The following is a 20,785-nucleotide window of genomic DNA, read 5'->3' on the forward strand; positions in this document are numbered from 1 at the left end:
GTACATTCAGCAGATGCTTTCATTACAACGAAGTGACCTTGAAATGCCTGAATGAATCATCCACAGAGCAGTTAGATCTGTGGTCGCAGCTCAGTTGTGCACGTTTGTACAACGATCCCCAAACAGAAACATTGTAAAAAAATTCTTTCTTCGAACTTTCCTCGTACTGTTTTTTTTTTTTGCTGTTTTGTTTTCTGTGGTTTTCAGTGATTCCTTTTACTTATTGCTTGTCAACATTTGAAAAACATCCATTGGAATTTAACTCATTGTCACCCTCCTATAGAAACGGCAGACACGAGAAAAACGATAACAGTGTTAATGTTTGTGATGTGCAATCTGTTGGAATGGCAAATGCAAAGCATATGTCTTTGTTATATGCAAAAAAAGAAGAAAAATCTCAGGTTGCAAACGTATGCGAACTGCTTAATAACTTAATAATAAAAGAAATGTTATGTAAATTGTGTATAAAACTGCCCCCCTCCCCCGACCGGTCCGTAGAAAAATTTGCATCTAATAAAGTGGTCCTTGCTGTCAAAAAGGTTGGGGACCACTGCTCTAGACGCTGTCCTCCTATAGCCTCTGATGAGTGTCTGATTCTGGATGGAGGTATTGTTGACCATTCTTCATACAAAATCTCTCCACTTCAGTTCAACTTGATAGACAGCCTGCTTCAAACCATCCCATAGATTTTCGATGATATTCAAGTCAGGGGACTGTGACGGCCATTCCAGAACATTGTATTTCACCCTCTGCATGAATGCCTTTGTAGATTTCCAACTGTGTTTTGGGTCATTGACTTTTTGGAATATCCAACACCTGCATAACTTCAACTTTGTGACTGATGCTTGAACATTATCCTGAACAATTTGTTGATATTGGGTTGAATTCATCTGACCCTCGACTTTAACAAGGGCCCCAGTTCCTGAACTGGCCACACAGCCCATCAGCATGATGGAACCTCCACCAAATTTGACAGTAGGTAGCAGGTGTTTTTCTTGGAATGTGGTGTTCTTCTTCCGTTATGCAAAGCGCTTTTTGTTATCACCTAATAATTCCATTTTTGTCTCATCAGTCCAAAGCACTTTGTTCCAAAATGAATCTGGCTTGTCTAAATGAGCATTGGCATACAACAAGCAACTCTGTTTGTGGCGTGAGTGCAGAAAGGGCTTCTTTCTCATCACTCTGCCATACAGATGTTCTTTGTGCAGATTGCGCTGAATTGTAGAACGATGTACAGATGCACCATCTGCAGCAAGATGTTCTTGCAGGTCTTTGAAGGTGATCTGTGGGTTGTCTGTCACCATTCTCACAATCCTGCTCATATGCTGCTCCTGTATTTTTCTTGGCCTGCCAGACCTGCTGGGTTTAACAGCAACTGTGCCTGTGGCCTTCCATTTCCTGATTCCATTCCTTACAGTTGAAACTGACAGTTTAAACCTCTGAGATTGCTTTTTATAGCCTTCCCCTAAACCAGGAGACTGAACAATCTTTGTTTTCAGATCTTTTGAGAGTTGCTTTGAGGATCCCATACTGTCACTCTTCAGAGGAGAGTCAAAGAGACGGAAGCACAACTTGCAATTGACCACCTTAAATCCCCTTATATCTCATGATTGGACACACCTGTCTATGAAGTTCAAGGCTTAAACGAGCTCATCCAACCAATTTGGTGTTGCCAGTAATCAGCATTAAGCAGTGACAGGCATTCAAATCAGCAACATTACAAGGGGACCCACATTTGTGCACAGCCAGTTTTTCACATTTGATTTAATTTCATACAACTAAATACTGCTTCTCTGAAAATTTTTGTTCAGAAAACACTGCAGTACTCAGATGTTCCTAGGAAATGAAAGACAGACCACTGTTATCTTTTTTGTTGAAAGGAGAGTCAATTATTATACAGGCTGAGAGAGGTTCCCAAACTTTTTCATATGACATCTTGACACACTTCTGTTAATGAAAAGTTCTCAATTCTAGTGTGTCACAGAGACGATGTGCAGCATTATTCATAATGTCGACTATTTTGGTTTTCATTCTCTTCTCCACTACCACCGCCTCTCTTGATGTGATGTTAAAATCCTAGCACAGTACATTGGCCATCACAGAGTTCTAAAACATGTAAAGGATGTTAATACCCAAATTAACCTCCTTGGCATTAAATCTAAGTGTGACTAGGGCTCAGATTTTTAGTAAATATGGTTATCCCCGAGTCAGAGTCGGATGATGCATAATGATCCGTGTTACAGCATTTGGCTCAAATAACCCTCAAGATGATATTCTACCACCTAGTGGATGATATTAAGTAATGCTGCAAAAAACATGAACATTTCTGTGTTTTGCCACATGTTAAGGTAACTCATTAATACTCGTGTGAGGCAGAGCCTTCTACTAAAGCACAATGGCGTATAAACTCATCTAATCACCAATGTGGGCACGACAGACAGACGTAGTTGCCAACCGTAGCACAGCACAATATAATCCACTATCCTTACCTTCAGTGTGGATCAAATAAGTGAAGAAGGCATCATGTGACTGGTACCTGGGAGAGGAGGAGCATACCTTTATCACCCTCACCGATTGGCTACTGTGAGTGGCTCTTTTGGGGCTGGGGGATCATTCTGGTTACAAGAGTCTAGAAAGGCTCCAAGACCTGGAAAGGAACTAAACACCTTTTGTCCTGTGTCAGTTACAGAAACTTTGCTGGCTGTGTGAAGCAAAACTCAAATGTTTTGGTGAGAATTCAGTTCCCCAAAAATCTGCAGCTCATCACTACCGATGACTTTGCAATTCTTTTTTCTTTTAAAACTTTACAATTCAGCAATGACAAAATATTGCAATAGATTATCTTCTTTTGACTTGGCTGAAGTTTCTCACTATAGTTAAATTACAGAGTGATCTACATAATGTTTGGGACAAAGACTCTTTAAGCCTTGATGTCCCCCACTCTGCTCCACAGTTTGAAATTACAAATCAAACAACTCAGACGTTTTGATCAAAGTGCACATTGCAGAATTTCATTGAAGGGGATTTGCAGACATTTCAAATTACCCAACACTTTTTTCATATGGCCCCCCATTTCAATGCACCATAATGCTGGGACAACTGGCATCACAGGTGTTTGATTTCTTAGGTGGGTTTCAGTGCTTAATAAGATACTTCAGCTTGCTTCTATACTTGCCATTATTCAACATGAAGACAAGAGCTGGGCCGATGAAAGTCAAAGAAGCCATTTTGAGGGTGAACAAACAAGAATAAAACCATAATAGTCATCAGTGAAACTTTAGGGAGACATAAATCAATGGTCTGGAATGTCATGAAGAATAAAGAATGCACTGGTGAGCTCAGTAATCACACAGGGACTAGTGGGTTAAGGCAGACCTCCACTGCTGATGACAGGAGAATCCTCACTATGGTCAAGAAAAAGCCCCAAACAACTGTCCGGCATAAAAGAAATAAAACTTTAGCCTTGTGACCACAGACACACCATGAGAATCATCACAGAGGGACCTGGACAGGTAAAAATATTACATGTAGGAAGGAGGTCTGAATACACAATGGGAGATTTGAAAATTTAAATACGCCTTACAAGAAAGATTTAGGAGTTGCAGTGGACTCAACATGCTCAGCTGCCAGATAGTGTGCAGAGGCCATTATGGCTCACATTAGGTTATATAGTGCCTTGATGTGTGCAGTACAAGTCCAAGGAGGTTCTGCTCAAGCTGGTGAGGCCTCATCTGGACTCCTGGGTGCAGTTTTGGTCTCCATAAAGACATAACAGCACTAGAGAAAGTCCAGAGAAGAGCAACGAGGCTGATTCCAGGGCTACAGGGGAAGAGTTATGATGAAGGATTAAAAGATCTGAGTCTTTACCGTTAAGGCAAAAAAGGATGAAAAGGAGACATAAGTGAAGTGTTTAAAATGGTGAAAGGAATGAGTCCAGTGGATCGAGACGGTGACTTTAAAATGAGTTCATCAAGAACACGGGGACACCATTGGAAACTCGTTAAGGGGAAATTTTGCAAAAACATTAGGAAGTTTTTCTTTACACAAACGCATGAAATTTCCAACCAAGGACTTTAGGGACTTTCAAAACTCGACTTGATAATATCTTAGAAGAATTAAGTGGACAGGACTGGCGAGCTTTGAGAGCTCAATGGCCTGTTCTTGTCCAGATTGTTCTAATGTTTCTATCGGGAAAGCTGAACAGCAAACCCAAAAAAAATGATCAATAAAGTGCAGACGTTTGACTAACTGTTGTATAGTTACAATTGATTATATATTAAAATATATTATATATATACATACATATACTAGTCATTAAGCCCGTTACAATAACGGGCGCTAGAACAGTAGTGCATAAACATTAGTAGGAACATTCTATATTACATGGCAAGGGACTTTGACCTCATTCTATTTGTTGGTCGTATTTTTCTTTCTTTCAGCCTTTCTTTTGTTGATGTTTACTTGCTGAGCTGACCGTTCTTCATGGGCTGCCGCCGTGTATTGTGTGTCTTTAATTTCCTGTGACAGTAATGCTGTCTTGTACGTCCGCTGGCTTATACGTCCGTAATATGCCTTTAATCTCCTCTGACAGTAATACTGGCTTGTATGTGGCTGTAATATGCGTCACTGTATTGTGTACCTTTAAATTCCTGTCACAGTAATACTGGTTTGTATTTCCGTAAAACGCCTCTAACTTTCTCTGACAGTAATATCGCGCATTGCACCGTGCCCCGCGCATGTGCACTTCACCAGAAGACACACATACACACGGACACCTGGATGCACACAGGGATTTTATTAAAGAGGATGTATATACGAGGGGGGACCCAAAAATAACCGGAAATATTTTTAAAACGTGTTTAATTTAATTTTCTGTACAAACTACAATTAGTCTCCTTCAAAGTACTCTCCATTGGTGGAAATACACTTATCTAACCGTTTGTTCCATTGTTTGAAACATTTTTTAAATTCGTCTGAAGTAATGCCCATTAATGCTCTGGTCGTTTCTTGTTTTACCTCTTTGACGTGATTCAGGGTTGTCATACCGTTTCTTGCCAAAAATTGGCGAATGCTGAGAGCAGTGTGAGATGGAGCGTTGTCATGATGAAAGAACCAATCACCCGACTCCCACAAATCAGGGCATTTCCTTCTCACACTGTTGCGCAAAACTACTTTTACAAAAAAGTTCACTGAACACAAGCACAACCTTCCAGACTGAGGGCACTTGGCAGACTGACTTGTGAGGAGTGTAACTAGATCGCCCTAGCGGCCCAACCCTGTACTTCAAGTATCAACCTAACAACAACAAAATTCCGGTTATTTTTGGGTCCCCCCTCGTATATCTTGGTTGAAATACTTTACTGTCAAATAATGCAAACAGTATTCTGGGCTCATCAGGCGTGCACACTCACTGCACCCCCCTCTCAAGGAATCGAACCTCGGACGTCAGCACCAGAGGCAAAGCCTCTAACGTTGCGCCACGGCGTGTGGTTCGTTCATTTGACAGCATGTAGATCAGGGTAATTACAGCGCATCACTTTATCCACATTTTGTTATGTCACAGCCTTATTTCAAAATGGATTAAATTCATTTTTTTTCCCTCAGAATTCTACACACAACACCCCATAATGACAACTTTAGTTGCCTCACATTTTTATGCAATCGTTTTGTTCACCCCACTGAATTAAAGCTGAAAGTCTGCACTTCAACTGCATCCGAGTTGTTTCATTTAAAATTCATTGTGGTGATGTACAGAATCAAAATTAGACAAAAGTTGTCTTTGTTCCAAAATTTATGGACCCAACTGTATGTATATGTGTATTATATATATATATATATATATATATATATATATATATATATATATATATAAATTATTATTATTATTATTATATATTATACATATATTATATAATATATATTAGTTAAGATTTCAGAGATTAGTAAAATAACAGTGTAAGGTTGAGCATTTAGTTACAGGACCATGAAGCTGTGCACTGAACTACCTACTAATACACGAGATGTGCTTTCAATCTCATACTGAAGACGCTCGACTTGCCTGGCATACCCTGACTAGAGCTGCTGATTAGTGGTGCAGACTGCATTTCTGTTTGTTAGTCATTGGCACTGAATTGCAAGCAATACAATCATTACTAACCTTCCTCTATTGTGTTTCTCTTCTTGGTATCTCGATATGGCACTTGGTGCCACTGCTCTCCTGCATATGGAAAAGTCACCTTGGTATCATCAGAGAGAAAGAGTCTTTCCTCAAACTGGACAGCCAGCACAGACTTCACTATTGAAAACCCAGGAGGGAGTAGGTGGCCAGGACTCTAACGTTGTGTGTTTGACTTTGTCTTTTACGATTTTAATCTCCATTGTCAACTGGACATAGTTCATGAATTAATTAATGGACAGATATTGTTGGATTCTATTTGTGTTTAATCAATGTCTTCTGTGCGTTTTCACAAATCTATATTACATATGTACCAGCTCTATATTCAGCGACTGGTACAGGGTGGTGCAGGGAAATGGGAAATTTTGGAACTAGGTGTTGGCGACCCTTGGGCATCGGCAGTTGTTTACAACCAACGTGACCTTGTTCAGAACCCCTCGCCATTAGTTATAATGGAGCAGAGGAGTGGTGTGCAATGAGCATTCACTGTGAAAGCCTTTAATAAGAATGGTGATAGCGTGACTGCTACGCAAAGGGGAATTTCTGTGTCATTAACAGTTAGGACGTCATGATTGTGTCCCGTCTGCTCATGCGATTACAACATGGGTGCATAATTTCGAAGAAACGGGTTCAGCCCTAAAAAAAGAAGTCTCCAGGTGGACACACCACTGCGCATACTGGCCGACAATTGATGACAGCTATTCAACAATTGTTTGAAAGGAGCGTCATTTCACACAACGGTGACATTCCATTACCTTTGAGAGCCACAGATCTCGCATTCTGTGCACATGTCCTGCAGTCATTGCTGAACTAGAAAGGAAGATTGAAGAGGAAAATCGCTGGCATTCCTCTTGACGTATTTCGTCGAGCAATGCAGAATTTCCACAACAGGCTGTCAGAATTTGGACAGAAAAATGGACACCACCTTCATGATGTTTTCTTCAAAATGTAAAATGAATATTGATTGACATCATTAATTGCATATCCTGTACAATACATCATTAAATGTACGTTGTAATGTGTTTATTCGTGCATTGAACGTCAATTGAAAAATTTCCCATTGCCCTGCGCCACCCTGTATAAATCGATACTTGCATTTTAACCGAGAATTGTTCACGGATTTCTGTGCCTGCATATGAACAGTGATATACAAAAAAAAAAAAAAATTAATAAAAAAATGTTAGTTTTATTATTTTACTGCTCTGAGTGGATTGGATTTAGTATTCTGTATTTTAATCTCATGTAGGGCAGGGCAGAGCAGAGCAAACAAAGAAACCTTCAGTATGACTTCAATTCTGGATTAGTTTACGGTTTGAAATTTAGCTTGACAGCGGCGATTTCAGGTTCTTTATTTTTTTCTTAAGAGACTGCGTTCCTTTAATGTAGGAAGTGGCATCCTGCACATCTTCTACAACTCTTTGATGGTCAGTGTGGTGGGTTGGGCTGGTACCATCAGTTCAAGAGCGGCCCACCGAATCAACAAGCTAATTAAAAATGGCAGGCTCAGTTGTGGGACGCACTCTGGACAGGACGGAGGAAGAAGTGGAGGAAAGAATTTAAAAAAAGAAAACAGTGCCATTATGAACAATGCTGCACATCCTGTCTGTGACACACCAACACTGAAGACTTTCAGCCAATGAATCAGCAGAAGTGTGTGAAGAAACACAACTGGGGGTCCTTTATATTAACAGCAATACACCTGTATAGTGAGCTCCTCACTGGGGTTGGGACTACCAAGTCTGAAGTTTATTCTTTTTAATTTTCTTCCTTTTTAGTTATCCTGTTGTCTGTTCAGACCATTGTGTGTGTGTGTATATATTTTATATATATATATTTATCTGCCTATTTATGTGTTTATGTCTATGAAGAGCTTTTGTTAAAAAGGTTAATTTTTTTTCCCCTGGGACAAATAAAGTTCTATCCATTTATCTATGCCACTACCATTTTATGTCTCAGTTGCTAGGTCACACTTCCCAAAAGTCACCTCACGTGACATCACTGAGATCCTCGTCTAAGTTTGTGGATAAGCTCTGAAAGACAGGCTTGGGTCCAATTTTGAAAGCATTCATGACCATTTTTATTTCTGGTGAGGGTTTTTGGAGCGCGTTTTCATAGTCATGTTCGGCTTTTGATGACCGATTCTTTAGTCTCTCTGATTTTGATCTCTGTGTGTGCTATTTTGGTTCCGGTCCTCAACGATTAGCCCATGTGGCCTGACATCCTACTGCTGTGGGCAGAATAGTTTTCTGCCTTTTGTTTGATGCCACAGGGTGGAGTACAGTTCCACTCATTTCATATCCGTCAAAAGATGAATAGAAATTAATTCTGATAGGGCGGATGTCGACTTTTCTCAACACAAGGGGTTAAGGGCAATGTCAACTACAAGGGCAAAGGGCGATAAATGCTGCAAACAAACATCGATAAAACTCACTGATATGTTACAGGTGGCCTATCTTTACTAGAAGAACTGTAAGGCTTGTTGACTTGGGTGACTGGAAAGAAGCGCAGAGGAAAAAAGCGCACGGGAAATAACCACACATGGAAAAATGCGTGCGCACGTGGATAAATGCGCATACGGCAAAGGTGTATATGCAAAGAAGAAAAAAATGTTATATTATACATTGCAATTAACGAAATTGTATAATTGTTCACTAAACGTATTTATAAGCTTGTAAGTTTTAATTTGTGCTAATTGGGGCAGTGGGCTGTTGGATGGTCCATAAAATAAAATAGTCATTAATCCTTTTATTACTGTTATTGTTGTGCCTAAATTACCATTTCTAGGAAATTATTATACTTTACAATAGTTTTCAGAATTTATATTATACCTTCTTATTCCACAGGTAGGCAAATTAGGGTTTTATAGTTTTGATTATGGGAAGTAAGTAAAGGTCATCCTATAAATAGGCCACACAGTTAGAGTTTTCTTTAATCTTCCCTAACTTTCGAGCAAGGCAATAAGCGAGATGAAGTTTTCAACCAGTCAGAAAGGCAAGCAAATTCTCGGTTACAAGGGATCTGAATATCTGCATTTTCGCACAACAAATGGAATAGATACTTGGAGGTGCCGTGAGAATTGATCAACAAAGTGCCATGCCTTAATGAAAGTGAAGAACGGAGACATTGTACAAGAGCAAACCAGTCATTGTTTTATTATAATAAAAAATGTATAGCAGTATAGGTGGAGTATATTTTATATATTTGTAATAGTTATATGTCGCTGCTGTGTGCTTTTTTCTGCGTGCGCACTTTACCGTACGCGTATTCTTCCATGTGCAGTTTTTCTCGCATCTGTTTTTTTCCGTGTGCGGTTATTTCCCGTGCGCTTCTTTCGGGGATTCATTGACTTGACATCGAATCCCTACGTGGGTGTGAGTAGCGTAGAGTAAATAACATCTAGAATGGCAGCGTCATCAGTCGAGAGAGGAAAGCGAAATAATCTCGGAGTATTATTTCTTTATTTTTATGTATTATTGCTAAATCGGACTCCAATTTATCAAAATTTAATACAACCGATCTGAAGGTCGAAAACAAAAGTCAACTACCTGCATCAGCTGATCAGTCCCAAGCTGATCGTGCAGCTGATACGCATATGGTAATGGTTTTCCTGGGAGGACTACACAGACAATTATCAAACTCTGATTTTGATGCAAACAATCTGGAAATTAAAAATGAAAGACAGGTACCTGCACCAGCTGACACACTTGTGTACTACTACTACTGCAACGTTCGCACTGGGAGAACTAGATTGACGTATATCAGTGGGAGTCAAGCCAAATGACATGGCGCACTAGTGGACATTACGGATTGCCAGTCCCTCAACTACTTCAAGGGTTTATTTTCCAGAAAGTGCCTTTTAGCTCACGAGCGATGAGACAAACGGGTATGTAATAAGTATGTGAATTTACATCCTGTAGAGGCTCAAGGAACATAAAACAGAGTGACACACGGGAAAAACTGCACGTGGAAGAATACACAAACGGTAAAGTGCGCACGCGGAAAATAAGCATTTTATGTTGATTTCTGTGTGAAACCATTGCTTGTGTGCTTTTTATAAAACAGTGTTTTGGAAAAATATTCAGCCCTGGGACAAAAAATAAATAAATAAAAAATTAGCCCCAAAAGACATGGATTGAAAATCCATAAACAACAAATCAGATCTTTTAAAAGTTAAATACAGATTAAAAATACAATGGTGATGAGACCAGAACTAATAATGACATCGCGTGAAAACACAAGTACAACCTTTGAGGAAGTAAATTGATTCATTCAGGAGCCAAGAGAAAGTGATTACCCAGAACTTCTTCCGGAGCTCTTGGTTGAAGTTTTCAAAGGCAGCGATTATACTGGTACCCCCTTCGGTTCCAGAGTCCGAGTCCTCATAAAGCACCGCATCTGAGACATACTCATCTACGACAGCAAGAGGGATGAAGCAGGAATTGAGGGTTTAATGTTAGCAAACAAAGGAGAGAAGGTTTCATGACATAATTGACAGAAAAACAACATGAGAAGTTCAGTGCAGGACACCTCCCCAAACAACTTAACTCATAACGTAATCTCCGCACTGTGATTTGGGATGAACCTCCCAATATGTGGAAACCTGGGATTTTCAAAAACCCATTGAGAAATAACAAAATATTCCTTTAATTAATAATATATTAAAACCTCTGGCCTAAATAAAGCAGCCATGGTACCTTCTGCAACATCAAGATGTTAATGAGGGAGTGAGAACTCCGGTTAAATATAAATGTCGGGGTAAGAGACAAGATCCCAGTTAGAGAAGGTCAGCACCAGTGGGTCTTCATAATCAGATTAAGGATGCAAAGTCTTATAGATGTTGACTCGTGGTATCAAAGACCAATCACCCTGATGCAGGGATGACATTGTGTTATGTGACATCAGAAAACAGGAAGCGGAGAGGAAGTTGGAAGAATGAAGAAGAGCTTGGAAGAGAAGACAAAAAGGAAGACAAAAGAATATTTGAGGTTTAATGATGATCAGGACTCAGAAGTTAACCTGCAAGGAGAGCCATTGAAAAGAGTTGATAAATTTAAATATCCAGGACCATTGGTGGCCCGATGTGGAGAATCGGATGCAGAGATATGAATGGACTCATTGGAAGGAGGTATCAGGTTTTATTGTGTGGTCTAAGGTTTAAGGCAAAAGGATAAAGGTCAGGTTATTAAAACCAGCAGTGATGAACGGAGAAGAGACAAGGTGGGAAGTAAAGGGAGTGCAGGAGAAGAACTTGGATGTGGCAGAAATGAGAATGTTGAGATGAAGGCGTGGAGTCACTAAAGAGGACAGAATAAGAAAGGAGATCATCAGAGGATGCAACAAAAGTGGGAGAGACGTTTAAGAAAGTACTAGAAGGGAGGTTGTGGTGGTACAGGAGAGACAAGGAATATATGTGGGCAAGAGAGTGATGGAAATGGCTACAAGAAAGAGAAGGAGAGACTGAAGCAAAGGTGGAGGGAAGTAGTAAAAGAAGATTTGAAGGAAAAGGGTCTGAATTTAAAGGAGGTGCAGGTCTGAGCTGTATGAAGATGGCCGATTTTAACCAGAGTTGAAAAATATATCTTTGATGATTTATGTTCAGCAAAAGTGAAAAAATTTATTGGGACCCCTCCACAAAAAAAGAAACCTCCAATTGACAGCCATCACTGTTTATTCCATACTTAAATTCAGATTTTTTTCCTTATAGTTTGAATTTAACAGAATATTTCAAATAATCACACATTTAAAAATGGCATGGACAAAAGTGATGGGACTCTTCATCTCATATTTGGTGGTACGACCTTTAGAGTTTGCAATCCCTTCACACAAGTGATTCCTGGAGCTCTCCATGAGACGTCTGCACTTGTCCACAGGTCGTTCGGCCCACTCATCCTGAGCTAACTGCTCCAGTTGTGTCAGGTGTGATGGGGGTCTTCTGCAGACTGCACGTTTCAGTTCTTTCCATAAGATATTCAAAGGGATTCAAATCAGGGCTCCTAGAAGACCATTTCAGAAGAGTCCAATGTTGTGTTCTTGGCCATTCTTGGGTGCTTTTTGTTGTGTGGTTTGGCTCCTTATCCTGATGGAGGGTCCATGACCTACGACTGAAGAAGAGCTTTCTGACACTGGGCAGGATGTTAAACTCCAGAATGTCTTGATGGCCTTGACATTTAGGTGTTCCTTGCACAGACTCGAGGCACCCCATGCCAGATGCAGCAAAGCAGCCCCAAAACTTCACCAAGCCTCCTCCATGTTTCATAGTAGGTCTTGGTGTTCTTTCTTTTGAAAGCTTCAGGTTTTCTTATCTGTGGACATCGAGCTGATGTGACTTGACAAAAAGCTCCAATTTTCTCTCATCAGTCCCAAGGATTTTTTCCCCAAAAGTCATTGCGGCCTGTCACTATGCATTTCAGCAAATTTTAGCCCGGCTTTTTGATTTTTCAACAGTGGGTCTTCTTCCATTCAAAAAGCAATGGATGGTGTGCTGTGAAGGACTTCGACCTTGGAGTTCAGCTTGTATGTCTTTGGAAGGTGTCCTTGGCTATTTGTCCACCATTCTCACTGTCCTTTTGTTCATTTTTAACATCGATTTTCTTCTTGCGGCCACATCCAGGGAGGTTGGCCACAGTCCCATGGACCATCAAATTCTTCATAATATTTGCAACTGTGAGATGGTGGTCTTCCAGTCTTGGACCTTAACATGCTGCTCTTTCTGATCTCCTCAGACAACTCTCCCTTTTGCTTTCTCAGCTCCATGTTTAGTGTGAGATACGCAATGACAACAAACAGCAGAGTGATGACTTGTCTCCACTTAAATCAACTGAATGACCGAGTGAACGACTGGACACGTGTGCAATACAAATTTGAGAAAACCGCTACTTTGAAGAATCACTTGAATCCAATTATTTAAGATCTTTTCTAGATTTCACAACAATCGTGTGCAGGCCATTTTAGAAGATGTATGTAGAATAAGCAAAATTTGATTTATGGTCACACTTGCTTTGCTTTTCTCGACAACACGTCAAAGGCACAAAGGTACACAAGGGACAACTGCGTTTCATTTTGTCACTTTTCCGCAGGCATACAGCACTTTTTCAAGGAGCTGTAAGAGGACCAATAAATTTATCCACGTCTGTAGATTTTTCTAGCTGAACCAAGGATGATTCTTTCAGACGGGGATGTTCGTGATTAGAGCAAGAGCACTTTTCACAGATAATGAAAGGATGTGCAATATTGGGGGTTTTAGAGATTCAAATCCATACATAACAAACTGAATATAAATAGTGACAATGATAATTTGTCACTAATCCATACATGGTATTGGTCAGTAGAAAGTGAGCATGTGTAAGGCCTCTCAAGATGCCTCAAAGCCAGATGGGATATCGACTCTGTGCCAAGAACCATGTCTTCGCTCCACCGAAAGATGAAACTGCAGTCATCAAAGACCCCACTGAAGAACTGAAAGACAACTGCACTGTTCCGGTGGCTTCACTTCGGCTGTATTTGTATGTATAAAAAATAATTTTACTTCAATGCATTTTAGGAGTGATCCATTTTTATGCAAGTTAAATAGATCCTCTCTCTATTTCAGTACCATATTTCTCCTGCCATGTTAACTGAATGGATACAGTCATATGAAAAAGTTTGTGACCCCCTCTCAGCCTGCATAATAATTGACTCTCCTTTCAACATAAAAGATATCAGTGGTCTGTCTTTCATTTCCTAGGAGTACTGTGGTGTTTTCCAATCAAAGATTTTTAGTGACGCAGTATTTAGTTGTATGCAATTAAATAAAATGTGAAAAACTGGCTGTGCACAAATGTGGGTCCCCTTGTCATTTGGTGGATTTGAATGCCTGTCACTGCTCAATGCTGATTGGTTGATGAGCTCGTTAAGCCTTGAACTTCATAGACAAGTGTGTCCAATCATGAGATATAAAGGGATTTAAGGTGGTCAATTACAAGTTGGGCTTCCTTCCCTTTGACTCTCCTCTGAAGAGTGACAGCATGGGATCCTCAAAGCAACTCTCCAAAGATCTGAAAACAAAGATTGTTGAGTCTCCTGGTTTAGGGGAAGGCAACAAAAAGGCATCTCAGAGGTTTAAACTGTCAGTTTCAACTGTAAGGAATGGAATCAGGAAATGGAAGGCCACAGGCACAGTTGCTGTTAAACCCAGCAGGTCTGGCAGGCCAAGAAAAATACAGGAGCGGCATATGAGCAGGATTGTGAGAATGGTGACAGACAACCCACAGATCACCTCCAAAGACTTGCAAGAACATCTCACTGCAGATGGTGTATCTGTACATCGTTCTACAATTCAAACATCTGTATGGCAGGGTGATGAGAAAGAAGCCCTTTCTGCACTCACACAACAAACAGTCGCTTGTTGTGTGCCAATGCTCATTTAGACAAGTCAGATTCATTTTGGAACAAAGTGCTTTGGACTGATGAGACACAAATGGAGTTATCTGGTCAGAACAAAAAGCGCTTTGCATGGTGGAAGAAGAACACTGCATTCCAAGAGAAACACCTGCTACCTCCTGTCAAATTTGGTGGAGGTTCCATCATGCTGTGGGGCTGTGTGGCCAGTTCAGGGACTGGGGCCCTTGTTAAAGTCGAGGGTCGGATGAATTCAACCCAATATCAACAAATTCTTCAGGATAATGTTCAAGCATCAGTCACAAAGTTGAAGTTACGCAGGGGTTGGATATTCCAACAAGACAATGACCCAAAACACAGCTGGAAATCTACAACGGCATTCATGCAGAGGGAGAAGTACAATGTTCTGGAATGGCCGTCACAGTCCCCTGACTTGAATATCATCGACAATCTATGGAATGATTTGAAGCAGGCTGTCCATCAAATTGAACTGAAGTGGAGAGATTTGGTATGAAGAATGGTGAACAATACCTTCATCCAGAATCAGACACTCATCAAAGGCTATAGGAGGACAGCGTCTAGAGGACGAAAGGAGGCTCAACGAAGTATTGATGTCATATCTCTGTTGAGGTGCCCACATTTATGCACCTGTCTAATTTTATTATGATGCTTATTGCATATTTTCTGTTAATCCAATAAACTTAATGTCACTGCTGAAATCCTACTGTCTCCATAAGGCATGTCAGATATTAAAAGGAAGTTCAGCCAATGAGAAACAAAAATCCAAAGAATTAAGAGGGGTTCCCAAACTTTTTCATATGACTGTACATATACAGGTTCAAAGTCGGAGCTGCGTTTCTAAACGGAACACAATCCCAAGAACCACGTGACCCCTGTTGGATACAACCGATCAGGAATATCAATGGCACATAGAAGTGGGAAAAGATGAACAAGAAGAAGAACAAGCAGAAGGAGAACAACAAGTACCTTCTGCAACATTGCCGGTTTCTGAAGATGAAAACAGTTTTGTTGGCTGTAGATGGGAGGTCATTTGCTGTTCTGCAGGATGTTCACTGGCGTCATCTTTGAATCTTTTCTGATCTTTAGTGGCTGAAAAACAAAAATACAACAAGCGATGCACAAATTAAAATTTCAAAATGTAAAAAGGAACATTTGACACAATTAGACATCAGCAGTCGAGGACACAGTAAAGTTATGTCTGCACACAGAGACAGTATGGGAGAGAACCAAGAGATAGTCAAAATAAACAAAAAAGAAAACTGGGTAATCATTAAAAACAAGCATCAAAAACAAAAAACAAAAGACAAAAACCAAAGGACATTTGGAATAGAATTAATTTGAAATGAAGGTTTTGAATCTTGCAGATCCTTTTATCCTGCTGTTACACTGAACTTCTGAGGACGACGAGTGGTCTAATTCAGTGTTCTTCAACCCGTGGTCCACAGACCAGTGCCGGTCCGCAAAAAATTTCGACCGAATCATGTAGATGCACAGTTCTGTTCACGAGTATATAGCACATTTTTTTAGTCGACGCAGAAGCGAACTTTTGTCTGAACCATGATTTACGGAAATATTTACTAGCCCCAATACAACGCCTCTCGCGGCTATTTTTCCTACTACTTTAGATCGTGTTTCCAGATTTCACCATGCATTTGAGACTTCTCTAAGGCGCTGGTCTCCAATAAATGCCGTTGACTGTGCCGCGTCAGATGCTTGTTCGGTGGATGAAGTGCGTGGCTGCCGAATGTCAGTATAGCGTCCACTCGTCTGCTGATAACACGTCACACAATTCTTATTTTATTGTTCGTACGTATTTGTTTCTAATATTTTGTTGTAGTATTACGGAAAACAGGTTATTTCTTTCGTAAAATTTTTATTTAATTTTTAATTTGTAGGGCCTACAAAATGGAGACAAAAAAGTCAAACAGCAAAATCTTTTAACGTTTTTTAGTAGAGGCAAGGACAATATTCAGGAGAAAATTAGTGCTGGTGCTTCAAGTTAGGAGAGAAACAGAAAAATAGATACGTTGATACTTCGGAATGTGAAATACAAACCAAAAAGAGAAAAGGAAACTACGTTAGGCATTACAATAAAGAGTATTTAAAGCTTGGTTTCATTGTAGCCCCTGGCAATGAACTATCACCACGGCCTTTGTGTGTAGTATGTTCCGAAATTCTGTCAAACGAAGCTATGAAACCTTCCAAACTTGCTTGTCATTTGCATTGGAAACATAGAGATTTTACTGATAAGCCACTGGACTTTTTTGAAAGATTACATGACCAGATAAAAATGCAGAAAAGTCAAATGAAAATGATGACAACTAGTGACAAGTCACTGCTTCAAGTGTCTTATTTAGTTGCGATTCGAATAGCTAAATCAAAAAAAACGTTTACTATTGGTGAGGAGTTAGTAAAGCCTTGCATCTTAGATGTCGTACGAGAAGTTTAAGGTCCTCAATTTTAGGTAAAACTAGAGACCATAACGCTTTCGGACACCACCATTACAAGAAGAATTGTTGAGATGGCTACCGATATTGAAAATCAAGTTGTAGAAGGGATGAAGAAATCGAGATGTTTTGCGATTCAACATGATGAATCAACTGACATGAGTAATCATGTTATCCTACTTTGCTTCGTGAGGTATAGTGAAGATAAAGACATAAGGGAAGAACTTCTTTGTTGTCTTGACTTACCTGGACGAAGCACTGGTTCAGAAATATTTAATACTCTTGATGAGTATTTTCAAGCGCAGGGCTTAGACGAGCAAATGCGTCGGATTGTGTACTGACGGTGCTGCAAGCATGACTGGACGTCGCTCAGAAGTAGCTGCGAGAATAAAAGAAGTCGCGCACCCTGAAGTTTTGTCCAGTCACTGTATGATCCACCGAGAGCACCTAGCTGCAAAGAAGCTTTCTACTGAACTAACCACCTGATGAATGACACGGTGAAGATTATTAATGAAATTCGTAGACGAGCTATGAACTCAAGGCTCTTCACGACACTATGTGAGAGCATGGACTTCACACCACCAACATCTCCTTCTCCATGCAGAAGTGAGGTGGTTATTGAGAGGAAGGGTTCTTTCGCGCCTTTTCGAACTGAGGGAAGAAGTAAAGTAGTTTTTGCGAGAGCGAAAATCTGAACTGGAGCCTTTGTTGAATGAAAAATGGCTGGCAAAGTTTGCTTACATGGCGGACGTATTCAGTCTGCTCAATAAAGTTAATATTTCTCTGCAGTGGTCACATACAAATATTTTTACTTTAAGAAATAAAATGGATGCATTCAAAAAGAAGCTAGCTCTTTAGAATAGTAGCTTACAAGAGGAAGATATAGAAAGGTTACCACTTTTGGAAGAATTTTTGATTGCTGCCGATGTCAACCAGAAAGTCAAACTTAACAAAATAAGTCAACATTTAAGAGCATTAGCTGAAAATTTTAATAATTATTTCTCTGAAAATGAGGATTCTCGTAAAGATAACCTCTGGGTTAATAATCCATTCTTGGAAGATATAAAGTCATGTGCACTTGATCCTCGTGAAAAAGAAAAGCTGATCGAGTGGTCTTCTGATGTCACTCTGGTGTCCAGACATAAAATGCAATCATTGTCTCAGTTTTGGAAATCGCTAGAAAAAGAATATCCATCTTTGAGTTACAAAGCTATCAAATTATTGGTCATTTTTTTGACTTCCTATTTGTGCGAAAAAAAGACTTTTTCAGCCATGTCAATAATAAAAACCGAACAGAGAAATCAAATGGATGTTAATGCAGCGCTTCGTCTCTCAGAAACGACTCTGCAGCCACGTATATCAAATTTTCTAACAAAGAAGCAGCAGCAGATGTCACACTAAAAAATTGTAATTGTATAACTGTATAGCATATAACTATATAATAATAAAATACTATCTATATTGGTTTTGATTTGTGTCTTAGCTTTCAGCCAGTCCGCGAAATATTTATCCTATTTTCACCAGTCCGCAGGTATAAAAAGGTTGAAGAACACTGGTCTAATTGACCAAAACGCGAGTGTCAGCTCTCAGAAATTCTGCACTAGCAGAATTCAAAAGATACTTGAATTCAAAATTAATGTGAACAAAAGTGCACCTTTATCCAGTGAATTTTCTAGAGAGAGAGAGAGAGAGAGAGATAGATAGATAGATAGATAGATAGATACCTACCTACCTACCTACCTAGGGGTAAATATGACAAGAAAACACAAAGATCTTTTTCAACAAAATGTTCATTCTCGCAGCTAAAGTAAGATGGAGAGTAGACCATATCTGCATGTCTTGTTTAACACGACCAAGATGAAAGTCCTCCCTAAGCTTCTATTTCTATTTCAAAACATCCCCATATACATTAACAAATCATTTTTTTAAAGAAATTAGATTCAGTTATAACTTCATTTATTTGGATTTCAAAACATCCGCGCAGCCAAAGGGCAACCCTACATTGACCTAAATCAGAAGGTGGCATGGCACTACCCAACTTTCAGTTTTATTGCTGGGTGGCAAATACGCAAGCTATAAAAACAAATAGATGAACACATACACCTACAACTGAACACCAGCAAAACCAAGGAGCTGTTGGTGGATTTTAGGAGGACCAGGCCCCTCATGGACCCCGTGATCATCAGAGGTGACTGTGTGCAGATGGTGCAGACCTATAAATACCTGGGAGTGCAGCTGGATGATAAACTGGACTGGACTGCCAATACTGATGCTCTGTGCAAGAGAGGACAGAGCCGACTATACTTCCTTAGAAGGCTGGCGTCCTTCAACATCTGCAATAAGATGCTGCAGATGTTCTATCAGACGGTTGTCGCGAGTGCCCTCTTCTATGTGGTGGTGTGCTGGGGAGGCAGCATTAAGAAGAAGGACGCCTCACGCCTGGACAAACTGGTGAGGAAGGCAGGCTCTATTGTAGGCATGGAGCTGGACAGTTTGACATCCGTGGCAGAGCGACGGGCGCTGAGCAGACTCCTGTCAATCATGGAGAATTCACTGCATCCACTGAACAGGATCATCTCCAGACAGAGGAGCAGCTTCAGCGACAGACTGCTGTCACCGTCCTGCTCCACTGACGGACTGAGGAGATCGTTCCTCCACCACACTATGAGACTCTTCAATTCCACCAGGTGGGGTAAACATTAACATTATACAAAGTTATTGTCCGTTATACCTGCATTGTTATCACTCTTTAATTTAATATTGTTTTTTATTAATATGCTGCTGCTGGAGTATGGGAATTTCCCCTTGGGATTAATAAAGTATCTGTCTATCTATCTATCGGCTTGGTCTGCAAAAGAAATGAAATCCTGCAGTACCTCTGTATATTCCTTGCTTTGTGCCCCAGTAAATACGAGAGGATCGTCAACATACTAACAGCCCAATTGTCCTTCATTCACCAATGTAGGAAGCACTTCAAGTTAGAGAATATTTTATCTGTGGCACATCTACATGATAGTCTCCTTTTTCTACCCTTTCAAACTTACACAATTTTTAATGTTTGGAAAACATATGGGATTAAATCATTTAAAGATTTGTATATAAAGAATCGCTTTGCATCTTATGAACAATTACACTCCAAATTTAGCTTCTCATCAACGCCATTTTCTCCAAATTTGAAACTTTGCTAAACCAAATCTGCCCAATTTTCTTCACCTCCCACCTATTTCTATTCCAGAAGAGATCTTGATTAGTCTTGAAGACTCAGACAGCATTTCTCTAATATATAAAAACATTTTAAAGTCTCTTCCTTTTAAAGATCCCAGAGTACAGTGGGAAAATGATCTCTCACTGAACATTTCAGAAAAGGAGTGGAAGGCAGCCATGCCCAGAATTCATTCGAGCTCCATAGCATTCAATCATTCAACTTAAAACCTTTTATCGAACACATCCATCTTGTTTAAAATTGTCCAAAATGTTACTAGGCTGAGATCCAATCTGCGAACATTGCAATCGAGCTCCAGCCTCATTGGGCCACATGTTTTGGGCCTGCACCAAATTAACATCATTCTGGACCAAAATGCCTATCTGGGGGCCTTGGTGTCACAATCCCTCCTAATCTATTAACAGTCGTGTTTGGGGGGGGGCACACAGAGGGGCTTAAAGTGGAGAAGGACAAACAGACTTTAATGGCCTTTAGTTCACTACTAGAAGGCAGACTTATGTTGCTCAACTGGAAGAATCCTAACCCATCTCTTAAGTCAGTGGG

The 20,785-nt window shown here is 40.1% G+C and overlaps 1 protein-coding gene across 1 annotated transcript in view; it reads right to left on the reverse strand.

The window, feature by feature from the left end:
• Window positions 1-20,785, reverse strand: part of sycp2l (synaptonemal complex protein 2-like) — a 106,262-nt gene that overhangs the window by 23,534 nt on the left and 61,943 nt on the right. The window contains exons 22-23 of the mRNA XM_028790826.2: window positions 15,539-15,661; window positions 10,470-10,585 (exon numbers count right to left, since the gene is read on the reverse strand). Of these exons, the coding sequence (XP_028646659.2) occupies window positions 10,470-10,585; window positions 15,539-15,661 (239 nt within the window). The remainder of the gene's footprint in view (window positions 1-10,469; window positions 10,586-15,538; window positions 15,662-20,785) is intronic.

This window comes from Erpetoichthys calabaricus, chromosome 6 (genome assembly GCF_900747795.2).
Source record: "Erpetoichthys calabaricus chromosome 6, fErpCal1.3, whole genome shotgun sequence".
NCBI classification, from domain to species: domain Eukaryota; kingdom Metazoa; phylum Chordata; class Cladistia; order Polypteriformes; family Polypteridae; genus Erpetoichthys; species Erpetoichthys calabaricus.